Here is a 19,637-nt window from a genome sequence, read left to right as displayed (position 1 = left end):
TGATAAAAACATTAAGCAAGAGAGGCAACCAAAGGCAGCTACAAATCAAACTATTTTGATCTAGTCTGCAATATTTACAATGTCATCATAAAGGATTTTGTCAAAGGCATCGCTGAAATCGTGATATACTGTGTCCCCTAGATGGACTCCAGCTTGTCAATGACTTTCGTGAAATTTCTTTCTTAGGAAGTCAAATAAACAAGCATTTATTAAGCACCTACTATGTTCCAAACACTATACTAAGCACTAGGGATATGAAAAAAAGCAAAAACACAGAAACAAAGAGGCTTTCCCAAAGCACTCTTTGTCAATGTCTATTTCTGTGGCAACTACTTGTTTTTTTTTGAGGGAGGGGAGACAAGGTAATCAGGGTTAAGTGACTTGCCCAAGGTCACACAGCTAGTGTCAGGTGTCTGAGGCCACATTTGAACTCAGGTCCTCCTGACTCCAGGGCCAGTGCTCTATTCACTGCACCACCTAGTCACCCCCTATGGCAACTGCTTCTTGCACTGATCCACAAGAGTTAAAGTTTTAAAATCATATTATTGGAATGATTTACACTCAATGTTCCTTGTGGATCTATAGCAGAGGAAAAGGATACCTTTAGCTTCTCCAGAATCTCTAAATCAGAAACCTCTAAATCAGAGGTTCTTAACCTTTTTGTGTCATGGACCCCTTTGAAGGTCTGCTGACTCCCTCTCAAAATACTTTTTTTTTAATAAGTAGAATTACAACAGGAACCCATTATACTGAAATTAAAATTTAACTTTTTCCCATCCAAATTCATGAGTCCCCTTAAATCTTATCCATGGGCCCCAGATTAAGAACCCCTCTTCTAAATGAACCACCCTCTCCTTTTCCCTAAGAGTTGCCTCAATACATTTTTAATGGAAGATTGGGATGGAAATATGGCTTGGCATGAACTGGACCTTTCCTTCTTAACTTGGTCAGTTGAAAAAATATCAATGTATCTTCAACATACCAATTCCATCAATGTGAATAAATGATTAAATAAAGAATTATCTAGTTCTGTATTCTACTGCATTTCCCTCACCTTTGGCTTCCCTCTGGCACCCAGTATAGTACTTGGCACATTTTTTTTTAATTTGGCCAGTCCTATGATTTCAACCATGTAGGGAGCTCTTGGGGAAGAAACTTCTCTTGCTCAAGACTGGCAACTGATCTGCAAACTGACATTCTTAGAGAGTGCCTAGGGCACAAAGACATTCAGTGATTTACCTTGGGTCACATAGGTAGCAGTGAGATGTAGCAGAGGTTGAATCTAGATATTTAACCGATGCTGAGGTCAGGCTTTTTGTTCACTACTCCGCACTGCCTCTCATTCGTTTAGTCAACAAATATTTTCTGAGCTCTTCTGAGCTCGCTGTGCTGGAGGCCATGAGGAATTAAATTTTTGACCAATTGAAAGACAAATAAGAAGCAGTTCCTGTCCTCAAAGAGCTTATGATTTAGTATGATGGACAAGATACGAGCCCAAAGAATTACAATGTAAGACAGTTGTGGTAAGCAGCATTCAGGTATTCTGAATTCGGGAATTCAGAAGAGAGAGCTATCGCTTAAATCAGAAGTTCTACTTTTTGTCACTAATTACCTCTGGGAATCTGACTGGCATTTGCTTTCCCTGTTCCTCAGTGTCTTCATTTGTAAAATGTGAGGTCATCATATCATGAATTTAGAGCTGGGGTGGGGACTGAGTAAGATGATCTTAAAGGTCCCTTCTAGCTATGGTTCCTATGATTCCTGGTGACAGTGTGGTCTGCTTTCCCCTGTCTCATTTCTGACAGAATAAACTAGAGAGCCTAAGATCTGGGCACCGCTGTGGTCTCCCTGCCTTTTATCCTGGCCCCCTTATAAATTAACCTGTTGGCATTCAGCTCTGTCCAAATGCAAATGACACGTGTTCTTTTCTTCCTGAAGGGTGGAGAACATGTCCATGCGGCTGGAGGAAGTGAACGAGCGAGAACACTGCATGAAGGCTTCCCTCCAAACTGTAGATATCCGGCTCGCTCAGCTGGAGGAGCTGATAGGACGCATGGCCACAGCGCTGGAGCGGCTTACTGGTCTGGAAAGGGCAGAGTCCAATAAGATTCGTTCCCGAACCTCCTCCGACTGTACGGACGCTGCCTACATTGTTCGCCAGAGCAGCTTCAACAGCCAGGAAGGGAACACCTACAAGCTCCAAGAAAGTCTCGACCCTGCAGGTGAGGAGTCAATGTCCCCAACCTCTCCAACCTTAATGCCCCGTATGCGAAGTCATTCTTTCTATTCCATGAATATAAAAGACAAAAGTGGTATAGAAAAGTTGGAAAGTATTTTTAAAGAAAGGTCCCTGAGTCTACACCGAGCCACTAGCTCCCATTCAGTATCAAAAGAAACCAAGGCTGCTCCAGCCCCCGTAAGTACTTTGGCAATCATCCCTGACTCCAGAAGACCATCATCTTGTATTGACATCTATGTCTCTGCCATGGATGAACTCCACTGTGACATAGACCCTCTGGACAATTCCATGAATATCTTGGGGCTAGGAGAGACAATCTTTCCAGCTCCAGCAGCATCCACTGCCCCATCAAGTAGTGCCTATGCAACTCTCGCACCTGTGGACAGACCTCCAAGCCGGAGCATGGATTTTGAGGATATCACTTCAATGGACATAAGGTCTTTTTCTTCAGACTACACCCACCTCCCAGAGTGCCCAAACCCCTGGGATGTGGACCCACCCTTGTATCACACGATAGAGCGGTCAAAAAGTAGCCGCTACCTGGCTACTACCCCTTTTCTTCTTGAGGAGGCCCCGATTGTGAAATCCCATAGCTTTATGTTCTCACCCCCGGAGCTACTATGCCAACTTTGGGGTACCCGTCAAAACAGCAGAATACACAAGCATTACAGACTGCATAGACACCAGGTGTGTGAATGCTCCTCAGGCAATAGCTGACAGGGTGATCTTCCCTGGAGACCCTGGAGACAAAGTGGAAGACTTGGCCAGCAGCCATCCAGAGAGAGAAGCAGAACTGAGTCATCCCAGCTCTGACAATGAAGAAAATGAAGCCAAAGACCGGAAGACACTTGCATTACCCACCCAAGAGGGCAGTAACTCAGACAGAACCCTGTCCAACAACATAGCCCTCCCAAAAATCGAGAGAGCCAACAGCTACTCTGCAGAAGAGCCCAGCACACTCTACCCACACACCAGGAAAAGTTTCTCCATCAGTGATAAACTTGACAGACAACGCAATACGACCAGTAATACATCCAGCCTCCGGCACCCCTTCCAGAGGAGTAAGTCCTCCAGGCCAGAAAGTAGAGGGGACAGCCTGTCCATGAGGAGACTGTCTAGAACTGCTGCTTTCCACAGCTTTGAAAGCAAGCACAGTTAAATTTTAGATCTTCCTTCCTACACAGTGCAGGAGAGATGAGACATTATCCCTGAGTCCCTCCATCTTCTTGTACCCTATTTTTATCAGCTAAGCAAAATTACATCGCTCTGGGAGGGTTCTGTTTTAAAGCTCACTTCTGGGACACTGGTTGGGAAAACTCTGTGTCCCAAGGTCAAACACCCTGACCTCAAATCATGCCTTGATTCCCATTCATATCTGAGGGGAGAAGGAAGGAAGGGGGAAATAAAAGAGCCTAGTATTAGGTTTGGATAAAGTCCTCCACCTTATATAGCTATGAGCTGTGGGGAACAAATGGGCACCAAGCTCAATCACTGCTAGGAGGTGCCATTTTGATTTTTGGCTGTGATCAAGCTTTTTAGGACACAGGGCTAATTTTTTTTAAATGATGAAATAAAATAACCAGCATACAAATGAGCTATTCTTTTTTTTTTTTAATGAGCTATTCTAAACTTCAATTCTGTTTTCTTTTTACATTGGTTCCGTCATTGTGGTGATTGATGAAGAGCATCCTTTTTGTTCTGTATAAGCCGGCAGCAAGCAACCCTAACGTCCCACATCCTTCACATGTCAACACCTCTGTAATTGATCATTATAAAGAAACAAACAAGGTAACACTCCTAGTTCACCTGTCTCTTTTATATTCACTTCTGGTGCCACAACTGTTGATCTTGTTTGAAGAAGGGGGAAAAGAGGAACAAGAAATGCCTTTGTATTTAGATTGTAATCTAAATGAAAGAAGAATTTATGTGTGTAAAAAAAATTGTCCAGCAATTTGTTATATAAGTGGGCATTCTAGTAGAGTTTGAGCGAGCTTGAGATGAATGTAATTAAGTAATTTAATATTATATATTTATTTTTTTAATCACACTTGTCATCAATGAATTTATTCACAGAATGGTACCATGTTGAACAGTGGGCAGAAAGAGTTGAAACAGTGCCATAAGTAAGAGGGTTATCTTCTCACTGTTTGATGTAATTAACATGTTCAGTTTGCTGCTATACTTTTCTCATCCTTCACATCACCACCGTGTTTACTTGTTTTTTGCACAGCCCCAAAATCACACTGCCAATTTTTCACACCATCCATCATGATTGTTTTCTATGTTAGGACATGACTATATCTAAATATTTTCATACCCACAGTTTTGCCATCTGATCGCATCTCAGTGTAAATTTAATAGGATTTTCTTAAGGGCTGTTATAATTTTTTTTGACAATGGATCCAGATACCTTTTGGAGATTGGGTTCAAAACATTAAATTATCTTCAAGGTGATAGGGGGTTGCATAACAACCAAAAGCCATCAGCTACAGTTCTGCTACAAATATTATTCCTGCAAACACTTATAGCAAAGCTACAGAAAGATGCCATAGACCAAAGTATAAAGCAGATGAACCATTCAGATAGTTATATGAGAAATATATATATAATATATTATATATACAAACAGCAAATAAGCACTGCATATATAGGACATTCTGTGAAGGTTAGAAATTTCCCTGTGGCTTGGACTTTGCTCTTACTTTGGGTGTCTAAGGGAGATAACCAAAGATGGAGAGTTTCATTTATATTTTGAGATCAGATGTTCAAATTAAGAAACATTTTTTTTAAAAATGAAAGCTAGCTGTTTGTCAATGAGAATTATGGAGCTACATAGTGAAGATTCAGTTTTCATTACTCAGTGCTTCAGTCACACATAGGGGCGTGGGGGGGAGAGACACATAAGGCTAGACAGGCTAGATATGATATTGCCTCTAGGCAATTGTCTCAACCATGGCCAAATGCCTACTGGACATACCTTGTCTAGTTCTGTTGCATAGCCAACAAGTTATTTTTTTTCCAGAGTATAGACTAATAAATGGTGTTAGGTGAGGCAAAGATTTAACTAGACATAATCCATCTATCTTTTGCTTTCAATGGAGTTTTCTACATAAAAGCCTTCTGGTAGACTGTCCTTGTGTCAGTAACCCCTTAACTACCACACAAACACCTTACACTCCCCTCTAGTTCTGTACTGATCAACAACGAGGAAGGAGGAATGTTTGGAGATAACCAATCCTACCTAAAAGATATTTAATTGTTATACAGTGATATCGTTGTGATAGGGATCCTAGGCTGTGATTTCATTGGTTTAGGGAAATTCCTGCTAAGAAAGTTCCCTCCACCAAAGCTGAAACTTAGAGTCTTAGAACATCAAGAGGTTAAGTAACTCGCTCACAGTTACATTAGCCAGTATATGTCAAAGGCAGGACTTGGTCCCAAGTCTATGCTGCCTCTCATGTATGTAATACAGCTTGGAAATATTTAACTTAGTGACAGGCCCCTTTAATTTTCAGAGACCAGTGTTGAAACTTCAGCCATAGATGCCTGCATCTTGGCTTTATCAAAAGTAATACCAAGTCACAGAAGTAAAACTTGAACCAGAGCTGTTCTAGAGTTTCACGTATTACATTTCATAGCTTACCTTTTTGCTGGTTTGACTTCATGATCCTTGTGCCTTCAGGCTTAGAGAGTTTCAAACACTGGGCAGGTCCACCAAGAATCCAGTATCCCTAAGAGAGCCAAGGAATGATGATAAAGTAATCCTCTTCTGCCAGAATACCATGCAAGCTATTAAGACATCATTCTAGCTCAGAACTGAAATTTGAAGTAGGGGGGAAGGAAATCACAACCAAAAACAGTATTTCATACTGTGATTATTTGTGGGAGGCAGAGGGATACTAGAGGACAAGAAGGAAGGGGCCCCTAAAATTAAATGTATCATAGTGACCAAAATTCTACCTGGTTCTTTGGTTTAGCTGTACATTGAAGCCGAATCCAAACTCACTCTGTGAGGTCTTTGGAACAAAATAGACCTAATGTCTTTAAATACAACCTATACATTCTTGACTCGTTTTTTTCTCATGTGCATGTATCATTCCAGAAATACAAATTTTTTTTTATCTTGTTCTTTCCATCTCTGTTCTCCACACACCAATACTGCATTGATCCCATGTCTTGTCTAGTCTGGATCCAGTTTGTTTATAATGCAATGTCACTGATCCAGGGGATGTTTATTACATATCTCTGTGAGTAGAGTTGATCACAAGAAGCAGATTGTAAAAAAAAAAAAATAGTATAAGCAAAGCAGTACAGAGCCCAGGGCCACAAAAGCTTTGGGTTAAGAATCTGCTTCTAAGGTGCCAATTTTTCTATGCTGTTTTCTGTATGTAATGATTTGTTATGAATCACTGTTTCTTTTCTTTTTAATCTAAGAATGTTTTATGAAAATGATTGTGATGTGTTCGTGGATTAGCACACTTCATCTTTACAGATAAGACTGGTATGTGCTTGAAGCATTAACTCATTAGAAAACCCCTCTTTGATGAACTTTAGCTCAAGAGGGAACTCGCTGGGAATCCTGTGAGTTGTTTGCCTATTTCTCCAAGCCAAAAGCGATGTAAGAGGTCAAAACACAGCACTTTACTCAACTGGATTTTTACAATCCAGGTTTAGAGGTCCAGGATACTACTTAGCACTTTGAAAGTCCTCTCTTTTCAAATATATAAATCAAATGTTTTTAAAGTGCTCATGACAACGCAAAAAAAAAAAAGTTTTCTTCTGATTGTTTCCCTATTCCTTCTAAAATATGGTTTCTATAGATAACATGATGATAAATTCCAGGACAGTACTTTATTCCACATTCTGAGGCTATACGGTCCACTCTTCTTAGTGAATGCCATGTGCTGTTATAACTTCTCTAATGACAATAAAGATTACCCAGTAGTCCATCATGTCCTATCTATAGCCGATGCCATATGATCTGTTATACAATCCTGTATTACAATACCTACATAACCCATGTATAGCCCAATAGTGTTGTGGCATGTGGTTGTATTAATGAATGTTACAGGACAGTTTCAATATTGCATCATCTCACTTATTTGCAAATCTGTAACGTTCAATAAAGAAGCACATGTTGCAAGGAATACTCATGGTCCAAAAGCCATCTTCTTCACATATGCATGGAAGAATTGCCTTTTTTGTTCCCATCTGTAAACTATTTTATGATTCCCACATTCTTCTGTACGGCTCCACTATAAATGTCTGTATAAGCTGCTGTATATTCATCTTCTAATGAGCCACTGTGAGCTGTGATTGGTGAGTTGTGACTGGACAAAAGATGATCTGGCATGTTATGGAAAAGGACCGTCTGAAACAAATGAACTTAAGATACTCTTTTGAAACTCAGTTGACTTAGCTGCTTGTTTACATCTGCTGGCCGATTCAGGAAGCAGTGTACAGTATTTTATAAATATTTTTCACCTAGTAATGTTCTGTTTATAGTTTAAGTGATGCTATATGATAGGTGGCTAGACACACGTTCTAGATGGTGCACTGTAGCACACAACGCTTTTGCAATGACAATGTGACCTAACTGCAGTAGTTTCTCTCCCTCAAGTCCAGTCTTAATTTGTGTTGATAAAAATGCATGCATCGCTTCATGAGTTTCTTTGGATTTCTCCAAGGCACTTATCATGTTACTGTTGCCTGCCTGTGATGCTGAAACCAGTTAGAAATTCATTCAACTTTCTGGGTTTCTTATACTGTTTTGAATCTATTCAATTTTTAAAGATTAAAAAATATATATAATCGAGCTTTTTATTATCCTTTATTAAAGTGATGAACAAATAAGAGGAAATGAAGTATTAACCACAAGGTACATTTCTCCAACACATCTGAGATGGCTGAGAGCCGACACAGCTCAGGTCTGCAAAAGCTAAGGGACTTCCCTGATATTCAAAATACAATCACCTTATACCTTGAAACAATCACACAGACAATGCTAAACAATGAGGGACAGTGAGCAAAAGTATGCCAAGTCACAACGACCAAAATCACAGCAAATTAGCCATCCAAAATCAGAAATGTGCTTTTCTACCTGGTTTTTCAATATGTGCACACTTGACCTCTTTTGGACAGGTGAGAATGTGTCTGAGTGATCCCCAGGTGATTGTGTTTGCCTTTGTTGTTGTCAAAAAAAAAAAAAGTCATCTTTCCTTTCTTGGGAGCTGTCCAACACACGGAAAACTTAGAAGTTGATTCATGTAGCCTTGAATCAACAGTTCCAAAGACAAAGGAAAAAAGCTTTTAGTCTAGCACCCACAGCTGGAGGTTGCAAGTGAAAGAGACACAAGCTGACTTTTATATTCTTTTAATGGCCAATCACTTCTACCAGCTTGGAGTCAGCCAATGCATCTGTTGGTTCTCATTCAAGAAAAATGGGGTGTTTTATTGTCTTCTTTTCTTAAGTTAAAAAAAAACAGTGGTGTTGCATATTCTCAGGTGATTTCCTTCCATTTATCATTGCTAATGAAGTGGGGATGTGTAGATTCCAACATTTCCACAAGTAGGGAGGGTTTTGGTGGGGGTTTTTTTCCCCACAGTGACTAGATATTTATAATGATAATGGGTTAGGAACTGGATGAGTTCTCCTTCCCTGACACTGACCACCTGCTGTCCACTTTAGACTAGTAGCATTTTGCATGTTTGCACAAATATCACGTTCAACAAAACCATAAGTGTTTTTACAGAATAATAGGGCTTATGGAAGAGCATACACGCCAAGGATGCTTATGTGCTCAGCACTATCTCTGACTGAGACTGATCATTCCCTTCCCTGACTACCCTACTTTTTCATTATTAGGGCTATGAGTGAATGGTTGAAGAGGAAAAGTTGGGAATGTGTCTCCTGTAGGGTTTCTGTTGTGTTATGTTATATTTTGCTACCTACATTCAAAAGATTTAGACAGGGGAAGGACCTCAGTGGTCATCTGATCCAACCCCTTCAATTTACAACAAAGAAACAGGCCCAGAAAATTAGCATGACTTAGTGACTTGCCCAAGATCACACAGGTAACGAGTCAGAGCAAGGATCTGCACTTGGACCCCTGAGGCCAAATCCAATGCTTTTTCCTCTATATTTCCTCTAGCAATAACTCACTAGTCTTATCAAAACCATTTTATCAGAATCTCTTGCACAGTTTGAATAGAGTACTGGTCATAGAGTCAAGAAGACGTAATTTCAAATCCCACTTCTTGCATCTACTGGCTTGTAACTATTGGCAAGCCACTTAAACCTCTTGGCCTCAGTTCTCTCATCTTCAAAATGGGGGGAGTAAAAGCTGCAGTTTTGTTGTGAAGCTCAGATGAGATAATATATCTACAATGCTTTACAAACATTAAAGCACTATCTAAATGTCAGTTATTATTGTTGCTGTGGACATGTAATAAGCAGCAACAGTAGCCTGTAGGAAAGTCAATTATTCAAATTCTGCCCCACCTTTCTAAACAGTCTCTAAATCCCTTTCCTTTTCTAAATCCCATGATCCACAGAACCAACTTCTCTCTGCCCATCCCATTCCTCCACCCCCACCTCTGGCCAGGCCTGGATGTAAAGTCTACACACAATTCTCATCTCATTGACTTCAGTTTCCAAAGAACCCATTTCATTCTCCACCCCAGCTTCCCTGAATACCCATGTGGCACAGGCAGATGGACCATCTGAGTCTGTCCTGAGCTCATTTAGAACTGACTGCAGATTCTTATTTGGGGAGATAACCAAGTCAACAGACATCCACACCAAGTTCCCACTCTTCAAGAGAGAATTGAGAAGGGGAGAGAAGGTTTGGGGCTGTTCCTGCTGCTACTGGGTAATTTTTAAATATTTTGATAGTAAAATATATATATATGTATACACGCATATGTGTGTATAGCTAGTTATTTGGCTGTTAACTAAATAGCTGGTGGATTAGGAGAACATCTGCAAAGGATGTTCAGTGACAGGGGGCACCAGCACTGCCCTCAACATCGATCTGCCTCCCATCATCGCAGCTGACTTGTCTGAGAAGTCGGTATTGCTGCTACCACTGTGTGGACAAGTGTATGCAATGTACTATACTCACAGTAATCTCATCACATAGAATTTGGGTTCTCATTTGTAAATGTTCTAACCATTTGTAAAAGGTTCTAACCATATAAGAGGGAAAGGGTGGGAAGAGGGTGATAAATGACATTTTTAAACAGATTCCTATAAATATGAAGATTTTTAAGTTGGGTTTGTCAAATAAATATATATATACACATATATATACATGTATATATATATATATATATATATAATGTATATATATATATATATATATATATATATATATATATATATATATATCCACCTCTTTCTTTTTTGTGTAATGGATAGACATGGGTTTACATATCTATCTATATATAAATATATATAAACCCTAGGAAAATAGTTCTTTTTTAAAGGTCTATTGTATTCACAATGCACTTTTAGCTGTGTGTTTAGATAGGTAACTCCAAGCAGAAGTTGGCAGTTACCACAATTTAAAAAAAATCCTTTCTGAAATTTCTGTAACAAATGTTTTGCAATAAAAGAAATAATGTAGCTCAAAATGCATCTCAAGTTTTGGTGCATTTCTTTACAGCGTTCTACTCCCCTTCATCCAGAACCCCAGAGTAACTGTCCATCCCATAGTCAAACAACTTCAGATTTGGTTCCTAATTTGTGTCTGTGTAGACTATACAGAAGAGCAGGAGTGTGGGCCATGGTTCCTACCTTTGGGTATCCTCCAACAGTATTGGGGAAACAAGCTATACACAAATGAAAAGATAATTTTGATGCCTACTCTTAAGTAACAAATGAAAACCAGCAATGAGTGCTATTGGAGTCTGAAACAGGGAGAGATTTCTGGGCCCAGGAAGAATCAGAAAAGACTTTGTGGAGAGGGTGGAAACTAAGCCAGGCCTTGAAGGATGGGGTAGGATTTGATTAGGGTAAGCAGATGAAGAAGAAAACGAGTCCAGCCTGTGACTCATTGAGAACTGAGTGCAGACACCCACTTGAGAACACTCAAATAAGCAGGCTTCTATTTCAACATTCCACTCTTCAAGAAAGAACCAGGAAGGAGACAAAAATGGTCCAGTTTGGGGCTGTTCCTGCTGCTATAGCATAAAGAAAGATTTGATAGCAAAAAAAAAAGAATATGTACATGCATATATGTGATGTGTATGTATTACATATATATTACTGTAAACTTCCTCATCTGTAAAATGAGCTAGAGAACCCCAAGAGGAGTCATGAAAAGTCAGACATGACTGAAAAATGGCTAAACAACAACAAACTATATACATAGTTGGTAGATTGTGAAAATATCTGCAAATGATGGGATGAAAAGAAAGGATATTCCAAGTGAGACAGACTCTTTGGTAATAGAAAGTAGTACCACATAGGTTAGGGTTGTGGGCTGTTTGAGAGATAGTCCCTGTTAGGCATCATCCATCCTTGGCTACCCCTGCTGAATCGAAGCCAGTTTTGAAAATAATCTAGGAAAGACAAAGCCTCACTTCAGAGGCTCCTTATGCCCAGGGTCCAAATCCAACCTCTCCCAGTTGACCTCTACTCCTTGTCTTTGGATCAGACCTATGATTTCATTGATCTAGGAGGTTCCCCTACCAATGCAGGTTCTTACCTGCTCACCAACTTCAAAGAAGTTAAATACGTCACATAGCTAGTATGTGTCAGAAACTGGAAAGGAACTCAGGGCTTCCAGCTCTCTATCAAAGAGATACTTTACCACACTGCCTTGTGCCCAAACATTGGACTTCAAATTCATCTAAGGTCATGTTGACTATTCAATGGAGGACTTTTAAAATATAATGTGATATCTGAGCTCTAGAGAATGTCTTTTTTCATGCATCAATGTTTCCTAGGTACTCTGTAGGCTGACTTGGTCTTCATGGAGAAGTTGGAGCTAAATATGATCTCATCATGGAGGAAAAAAGATTTCAACAACCAAAAAAGGACCACTTAATTTTCCAAGAAAATCTAAGGTGCACATTTGAATGCTATTTTACATAAATGTGCCTGCCAGATTTCCTGGAAAATCAGACCATTTTCTGCTGCCAAAATTCTTCATTTTTCACAATATCCTATTTTGCCATCCTCTATCTATGCAAAAACCAACTCACAGCTGACAGTAGGACCAGAGGAGGCATTCATGCACAATACCTTAGATACTCTCACTCTTGTTTTGCTGCTTGATTTAAAAGCAGCAGAACTGCTAACAACACTAAGGATCTGACATTATCACACTATCCAGCTGTAGAAAGTTGTCCACAATAATCTTATTATTTGCTCTTCCCTGCTTTCTACTTCTGCCTTGGTTTAACCCATTTCCTTGGGGCCTTATGGTACATACCAATTGTCATCCTTCCATTCATTGAAAAAACATTCTGCCTCCAAATATTCCCTTGTTTTTCATGGTCTTCCTTAAAGATATGAACTGATGCTACTAGGGAACTCTGGGATTTTACTTCTGCCACTTGCAATCCATGTGACTTTGGACATGTCACTTAACTTTTGTGTTCTCATCTGTAAAATGAGGAGGTTGGATTAGATGGTTTCTGAGGTCCCTCTCGGCCCTTGAACTATGATCCTATCACTCCAAGGAATGTATTGGTCTGTGGAAGAGAGGATTTGTGTGCAAATACACCTGTTTGATATGATTTTCTTTCCTTCTTAAGGGACTCAGGATTCAGTAGTAGAGGAAAGAATCCTAGAACCACAGATTTAGAACTTAGAATGGACTTTAGAATTCATCTAGTCTAATTCACTCCTTTTACAGATAAGGAAACTGATCCCTGTGGACATTAAGTGATTCACTCAAAGTTACATGGCTAGTAAATAGCAAAACAGGGATTTGAACACAAGTCCTCTGTCTCCAAATGTCTTTCAATTACACAAATCTTTTCTCATAATCACTACTTTAAGCTCATATTAATCCTTTTGGGTCCCAATAGAAGTCACTTCAGTCCACCAAACATTTATTAAGCATACATCACGTACAAGGTCCTATTGATACAAAACATAGAGATGTCACAGAATCTGCTCTCAAGAAACTTACAATCTAAAAAGAGGGAAATGGCATGTCCACATATATCTATGATACAAGGGAAGGCGAGAGCAGTAGAAAGGCAAAGTATAAAGAGAAACCTGAACAGAGAGCACTTTTACTTGAAAGGTCAGGGAAGGCTTCATTGAAGAGGTAGCACCTAAACGAGGCTTCTTTAAAAAACCAAGTCTGTAATTTTCAATGGCAGAGTAAACACTTTATATTGAAACTCCTATCCAATACAGCAAATCCTTGTTGTTATTGTTGATCATTTTCAATCATGTCTGATTCAAAGATGTCAGGTTTTCTTGGCAAAGATACTGGAGAGGTATGCCATTTCCTTCTCCAGTTCATTTTAAGGAAGAGGAACTGAGGCAAACAAAGTTAAGTGACTTGCCCAGGGTCACAAAGCTGGTAAGATCTGAAGCCAGATTTGAATTAATGAAGATGAGGAGTCTAGCTGCCCATGCAGATCTGTACCTGTTCTTTACATAGTCTTAGAGAGTTTCCTGAGCCACTAAGTTAAGGGCCTTGTTGAGGGAAGGCTCCTAGCAAATACATGTTACAGGTAGGACCCAGGCTAGGTGTCCCTGACTGAGGCCAACTCTCTTCCCACTATGACTTTCAAGATGGACCAGAATAATAACAGCATACAAATACGCATATGTGTGTATGTGTGTGTATTGTTTTAAAATTTGCAAAGCACTTTTCTACTATATCTCATTTGATATAACAACTCTAAAAGGTATAAATATTTACTGAACACTCACTACATGTTAGGCTCTGTGCTAAACTGAATATTAAAGAAAAATTCTTCCCTCAAGCATCTTGAATTCTAGAGGAATGGAAAACCATATAAACAGGTACAGGCAAGATGCATTTGAAACATTTATTAAGCACTTACTTTTTGCCAGGTACCATACTAAGCCCTGGGAATACAAAAAGAGGAGAAAGATAGTCCCTGTCCTTAAGATGAGGAAGAGAATATGTAATAAATATTACACCAAGCAAAAAAAAAGGAAATAATTACAGAGGGAAAATAATGGGATTAAGAGGGGCCAAGGAAGGCTTCCTGTCAAAAATAGGATTTTAGTTGGGACTTAAAAGAAGCTAAGGAATTCAGTAGAGTAGAGAAGGGAAAGCATTCCAGGCATAGGGGACAACCAGAGAAAAAGCCCAGAACCAAGAGATGGAGTGTTTTGTTACTGGAACAGTCAGGAGGCATGTCCCTGGATTGAAGAGTAGGTGTCAGGGAGTAAGATGTAAGAAGACTGGAAAGGTAAGAATAGGTTAGGTTATGAGGAGCTTTGAATGCCAAACTGAGCATTTTGTATTTGATCCTGGAGGCAAGAGAAAACCACTGAAGTTTATTGTGAGGGATAAAGAGGGGAGGTAACATGATCAGACCTGCTGTTTAGGAAAATCACGTTAGTGGCTGAATGGAGGATAAATTGGAGTGGGGAGAGACTTGAGGCAAGCAAACCCACCTATTTGCAATAATCCAGGCAGGAGGTGATAAGGGACTACACTCGAGTGGTGGCAATGTCAGAGGGGAAAAGGGGATAGATCAGAGAAATGCTGCAAGGTGAAATCAATAGGCCTTGGCAACAGATTGGATATGGGGTGTGAAAGATGGTAAGGAGTCTAGGATGACACTTGGGTTGCAAACCCAAGGGACTGGGAGGATGGCGTTGCTCTCTATAGTCACAGGGTAAGCAGGATAGGGAGAAAGATAATGACTTCTATTTTGGACACACGAAGTTTAAGGTGTCTATGGACATCAGTTCCAGATGTCTGAAAGGCAATGGGAGATTCAAAATTGGCAGTAAGCAGAGCGATTAGGGTAGGATAGGTAGGTTTGAGAATCATCAGCATAGAGGTGGAAGCTGATGAGATCATCAAGTGAAGTAGCATAGAGGGACAAAAGGGCCCAGGACATAACCCTGAGGAACACCTAGGGTTAGAAGGTGTGATATGGAAGAGAATCCAGCAAGAGACAGAAGGTACACAGGTAGCAGGAAGACCAGGAGGGTGGTGTCCCAAAACCCTAGACAGACGAGAGTCTGAGAAGGAGAGCTATCCACAGTGTCAAAGGTCAAGGAGAATGAAGACTGAGAAAAGGCCATTGAAGTTGGCAATTAGAAGATCGTCAATAACTTTGGAGAAAGTGATTTCCATGAAATGATAAGGTCAGAAGTCAGACTGTAAGGAGTTAAGAAGAAAGAGAAGAGAGAAAGTAGAGGAACTTATGGTAGGTGAGGGGTTTAACAACAAAGGGCTGAAGAGGTACAGGATGGTAACTAGCAAAGATGGAAGGATCAAAAAAGGGTTTTTTTCAAGACCGAGACATGGGTATGTTTGTAGGCAGTGGGAAATGGGCCAGTAGAGACAGACTGAAAATAAGTGAAAGAGTGGTCATGACAGAGGGGCAATGCATCAGAGCAGACCAGATGGAATGGGATCACTTGAACAAGTAGAGGGTATGCCTTGGTAAGGAGCCACTTCATCATGTGAGACAGGAGTGAAGGAGAAAAAATGGTGATAGGAGATGAGGAAGAGGGGAGAAGAGGCAGTTCACAGCAAACGGCCCCAATTTTTTCTATAAAATATGAGGCAAGGATCTCAGTTGAGAGAGTGGGGTAGAGGGGCCATAGGAGGTTTGAGGAGGGAAGAAAAGGTTTGGAAGAGTCACTATGGAGAGTGGGATAGTGAGTTGATTAGGAAGGTATAGAAGAATTGCTTGGGAGCAGTGAGAGTCCAGTAATTTGTAGTGGACCCATTCAGAACAGTTGCATGATTTCTTCCAATTGCATTCAGCAGCATGTGTGTAGGAGCAAAGTTGACAAATGACAGGAATGATTCCAAGGGCTGAGGTTTGGCTGGTGTGATCGGAGATATGACAAGGAGGCTAAGGATTCAAGAGAGGATGACAGTGTAGAATAGAATTGGTTCACCAAGAAATCAAGATGAGGAGAACGGGGGGGGGGGTTGGCTAGTGTGGGGAGATGGCTTGGGAGAGAATTGAGGGAAAAAGTGACTAGAGGTCACAGTGTGGACAAAGAGTAAGACTTTGCAAGAGAAGACAGTGGGAGAGGTGAAAGCCAATAGATTATGGTTGGATACGGAGATTTCAGAATTCTTGCATATAGAGGTAGCACATGTAGGGGTGATGGCAAGATCAAAGTTACTGCTACCTTTTTTTTTTTAACAGATGAGGAAATTTTTAAAAAAACAGAACAGATGAGGAAATAGAGATTCAAAGAAGTTAAATAACTTGTACATGTTTGAACCCAATCATTAAAGACATCCAAGTCCAGTGCTCTATCCAATATGCCATGCCACCTCAAGAAAGGAAATTCAACAGACTGAGGTTGATTAGAGTTGAAGAAATGGATAGTAAGAAGGAATGTCTATTTCACATATGGCAGGACCATGTAAGCAAAGGCAAATCAAGAATGGGAAACAGAATTGAGAAGGAATGTATATGAAAGGATAGTAGTGTAAGAGAAGGCCAAAAAAATTTAAGTTGTAGTCAGACTGTGGACACTCTTATGTGAGAAAATGAGTTTATATTTTATTCAGTAGCCACTGAGGAAGTTTTCAAGGAAGGGAGTGATTTAATTAGAACAATACATTTGGAAGATTACTCATATGGTAGAAAGAAGGATGGGTTGGGGAGGGGATAGATACAGTTCTGGAAATAATAGCAATAAGACAAAAGAAAGAAATATAGGTAAAGAAGAGATAAAACTACCCCTCTTTGCTGATGATATGATGCTTTACTTAGAACGTCCTAGGGAATCAGAAAGTTATTAATTAAGACAATTGATAACGAGCAAAGTTGCAGGCTACAAATAAACTGTTTTTTTTAAAAATCAGTAGTATTTCTAATATCATAATAACACAATCCAAAAGGCAATAGTAGAAAAGAAAATTCCATTGAAAATAATTGCAAAATGCATAAAATATCTGAGGATCAATCTACCAAAGTACACAAAATACTTGTATAGATTAAATTACAAAGTGTACCTTACAGAAATAAAGGATAACTTAAAAACTAGAGGAATATTCAGTATCACAGCTGGGCCATGTCAATATAAGTGACAATACTATCAAAGTTAATTTACAATTTTAATGCTGTATCAATCAAATTATCAAAGGAATACTTTACAGAACTCAATAAAATAATTTAAAAAATCATTTGGAAAAATGAAAGATCTAGAATATTAAAGGAAATCATAAGAATGAAGGGAGAGTAGCTCTTCCAGACTGCAAACTACAATATAAAACAAAAGTCATCAAAACCATCTGGTATTGGTTAAAAAACAGAGAGGTAGACCAACTAAACAGATTAGACGAAGAAGAATCAGAAACAATGGGACTTAGTGTTTGATAAATTGGAAAACATAAATTACTTAGGAAAGAATTCCCAATTTAATAAAAATTGCTGGAAAAACTGGAAATCATCCTGCCAAAAATTGGGCTTAGATGAACTCCTTACACCATATTCCATAATATATTCTAAATGGTACATAGCCTTAATATAAAATAAAGGACATACTATAAAAAAATTAAAGAAAAGCAGATCACATACTTTTCACAGCTATGGGTAGATGTGTGGAGTTATTAAGCAGTTCATCTGTTCTGGAAAACAATTTGGAATTATGCAAATAAAGTGACTAAAATGTCCATACCCTTTGACCAGATATTCTCTTAGTAGGCCCAAAGATGCCAGTGATGAGAAGAAAGTATCCATATACATTATTTATAGCAATATTTTTATCATAGCAAAGAAATGGATATAAATGGATGTCCAATAAACTAGAGAATGGCTAAACAAATTACGATACATGAATTTAATGCAATATTACTGTGCTGTAAATGATAAACATGATGAATATAGAGAAGCACAGAAAGATTTATATAATTTGATGCAGAGAAGCAGAAATGAGAAAATAATAAACACGATTACTACAACAGAAATGAAAAGAACTACCACAAAATAAGCAAAAGAATGTTAACAAAATTACAAAGAACATATATGGCCCCAAAGAAGACATATGGGAAAGTACCCCTGCCCTACTCTTTTGTAGAGAAGGGAGATCTATTGTGGTACACTGCATATATCTTTCCAGATTTTTTCAATGTATTGATCAATTTTGCTGACTTTTTTTTTCTTTAAAAATTCTTATTTATTTTATGGGATGGCTCTTTGGGAAAGGAGAGAAGAGGGGTACTGGGAGAAATGTTGATGATACAAAACACAAGAGATCAATAAAAATTTATAAATATCCAAAAAAGTTCATCATACATGGCCTTACACTGTTATTGAATTAGAGTTGTCCAAAAATGAAATAGACTGTTTTATATGGTAGTTATAACCCCATAAGAAGGCAGTCTACATAGTGAATATGCTTTTGGACATGGAATCAGGAATACTTGGGTTTAATTCCCACCATTCCCACCTGCTGCCATTTATTATCTGTTTGACCCTGGACAAATCAATCATTTAAAGTCTCTGAACCTCATTTTCTCATCTGTAAAAATAAGGAGAGTAACACCTATCCCATAGGGTTGTTGTGAGATGCCAATAGAATCACATATTGCAAAATGATTTGCAAATTTTAAAGTGTGATATAAAATGTCTGTCCTTATTCCAGGGAGGTCATCCAAGCTCAAAGGATTCAAGTGGACAGACTGATGTTGTGCATACCATAGATGGACTGTGCACTGAATGAAGGCTCAAATGACAGATAGATGGCTTCTGAAATCCTTTCAATAATAGACCGTCATTAAAAATGCTGAATGAGTGATAAGGATGAATGTTCCAAGAAGGAGAAAGAGATCATTGTGGGCTCCTGTGGTCAAAGAAGGCTTCATGGGGAACGTGGGACTTGAGCTAAGCGTTGAAATGGTTAGGACTTGTATAGCTCCCGTATACAGGTTGGGCATATCATCTGGGGAGCAGCGATTATAAATAAAGATAAAGAAGTAGAAGTGAGCAAGTCCTGATTGGGAGAATGTAAATTAAAAGCATATTATAGTAAACAAAGCAATCTAAGTAGAGTGGGAAATATAACTGAGAAGTAGTTAGTGATTGATAAAGTAGAACTAGACACTGGGGCGGGGGGGGGGGGGGTGGCGACAAACTGGGGAAAGTCTTGAATGCCAGTCCAAAGAGGTTGGACCTTATTGTTCAAGCTATGGGGAACAGTTGCAGGGTTTTGAGCAGGTGTCTTAGGAAGCATAATCTGGAAGCTGTATGC

At 39.2% G+C, this 19,637-nt stretch overlaps 1 protein-coding gene and 1 long non-coding RNA gene across 2 annotated transcripts in view; one reads left to right on the top strand and one right to left on the bottom strand.

Moving 5' to 3' along the window:
• The window catches only part of TRPM3 (transient receptor potential cation channel subfamily M member 3), a 373,306-nt gene extending 365,252 nt beyond the window's left edge, over positions 1–8,054 (top strand). Inside the window, 2 exon segments of the mRNA XM_078152814.1 lie at positions 1,939–2,847; positions 2,849–8,054. Of these exon segments, the coding sequence (XP_078008940.1) occupies positions 1,939–2,847; positions 2,849–3,398 (1,459 nt within the window). The 3' untranslated portion in view covers positions 3,399–8,054.
• LOC144456843 (uncharacterized) overlaps positions 1–19,637 on the bottom strand; it is a 70,359-nt gene that overhangs the window by 27,299 nt on the left and 23,423 nt on the right. Inside the window, exon 2 of the long non-coding RNA XR_013486011.1 lies at positions 5,883–5,970. This is a non-coding gene — a long non-coding RNA (uncharacterized LOC144456843). The remainder of the gene's footprint in view (positions 1–5,882; positions 5,971–19,637) is intronic.

This window comes from Phascolarctos cinereus, unplaced genomic scaffold (assembly GCF_003287225.1).
Source record: "Phascolarctos cinereus isolate Bilbo 61053 unplaced genomic scaffold, phaCin_HiC Scaffold_4;HRSCAF=312, whole genome shotgun sequence".
NCBI classification, from domain to species: domain Eukaryota; kingdom Metazoa; phylum Chordata; class Mammalia; order Diprotodontia; family Phascolarctidae; genus Phascolarctos; species Phascolarctos cinereus.
This window is presented reverse-complemented; position numbering and strand designations above follow the sequence as displayed.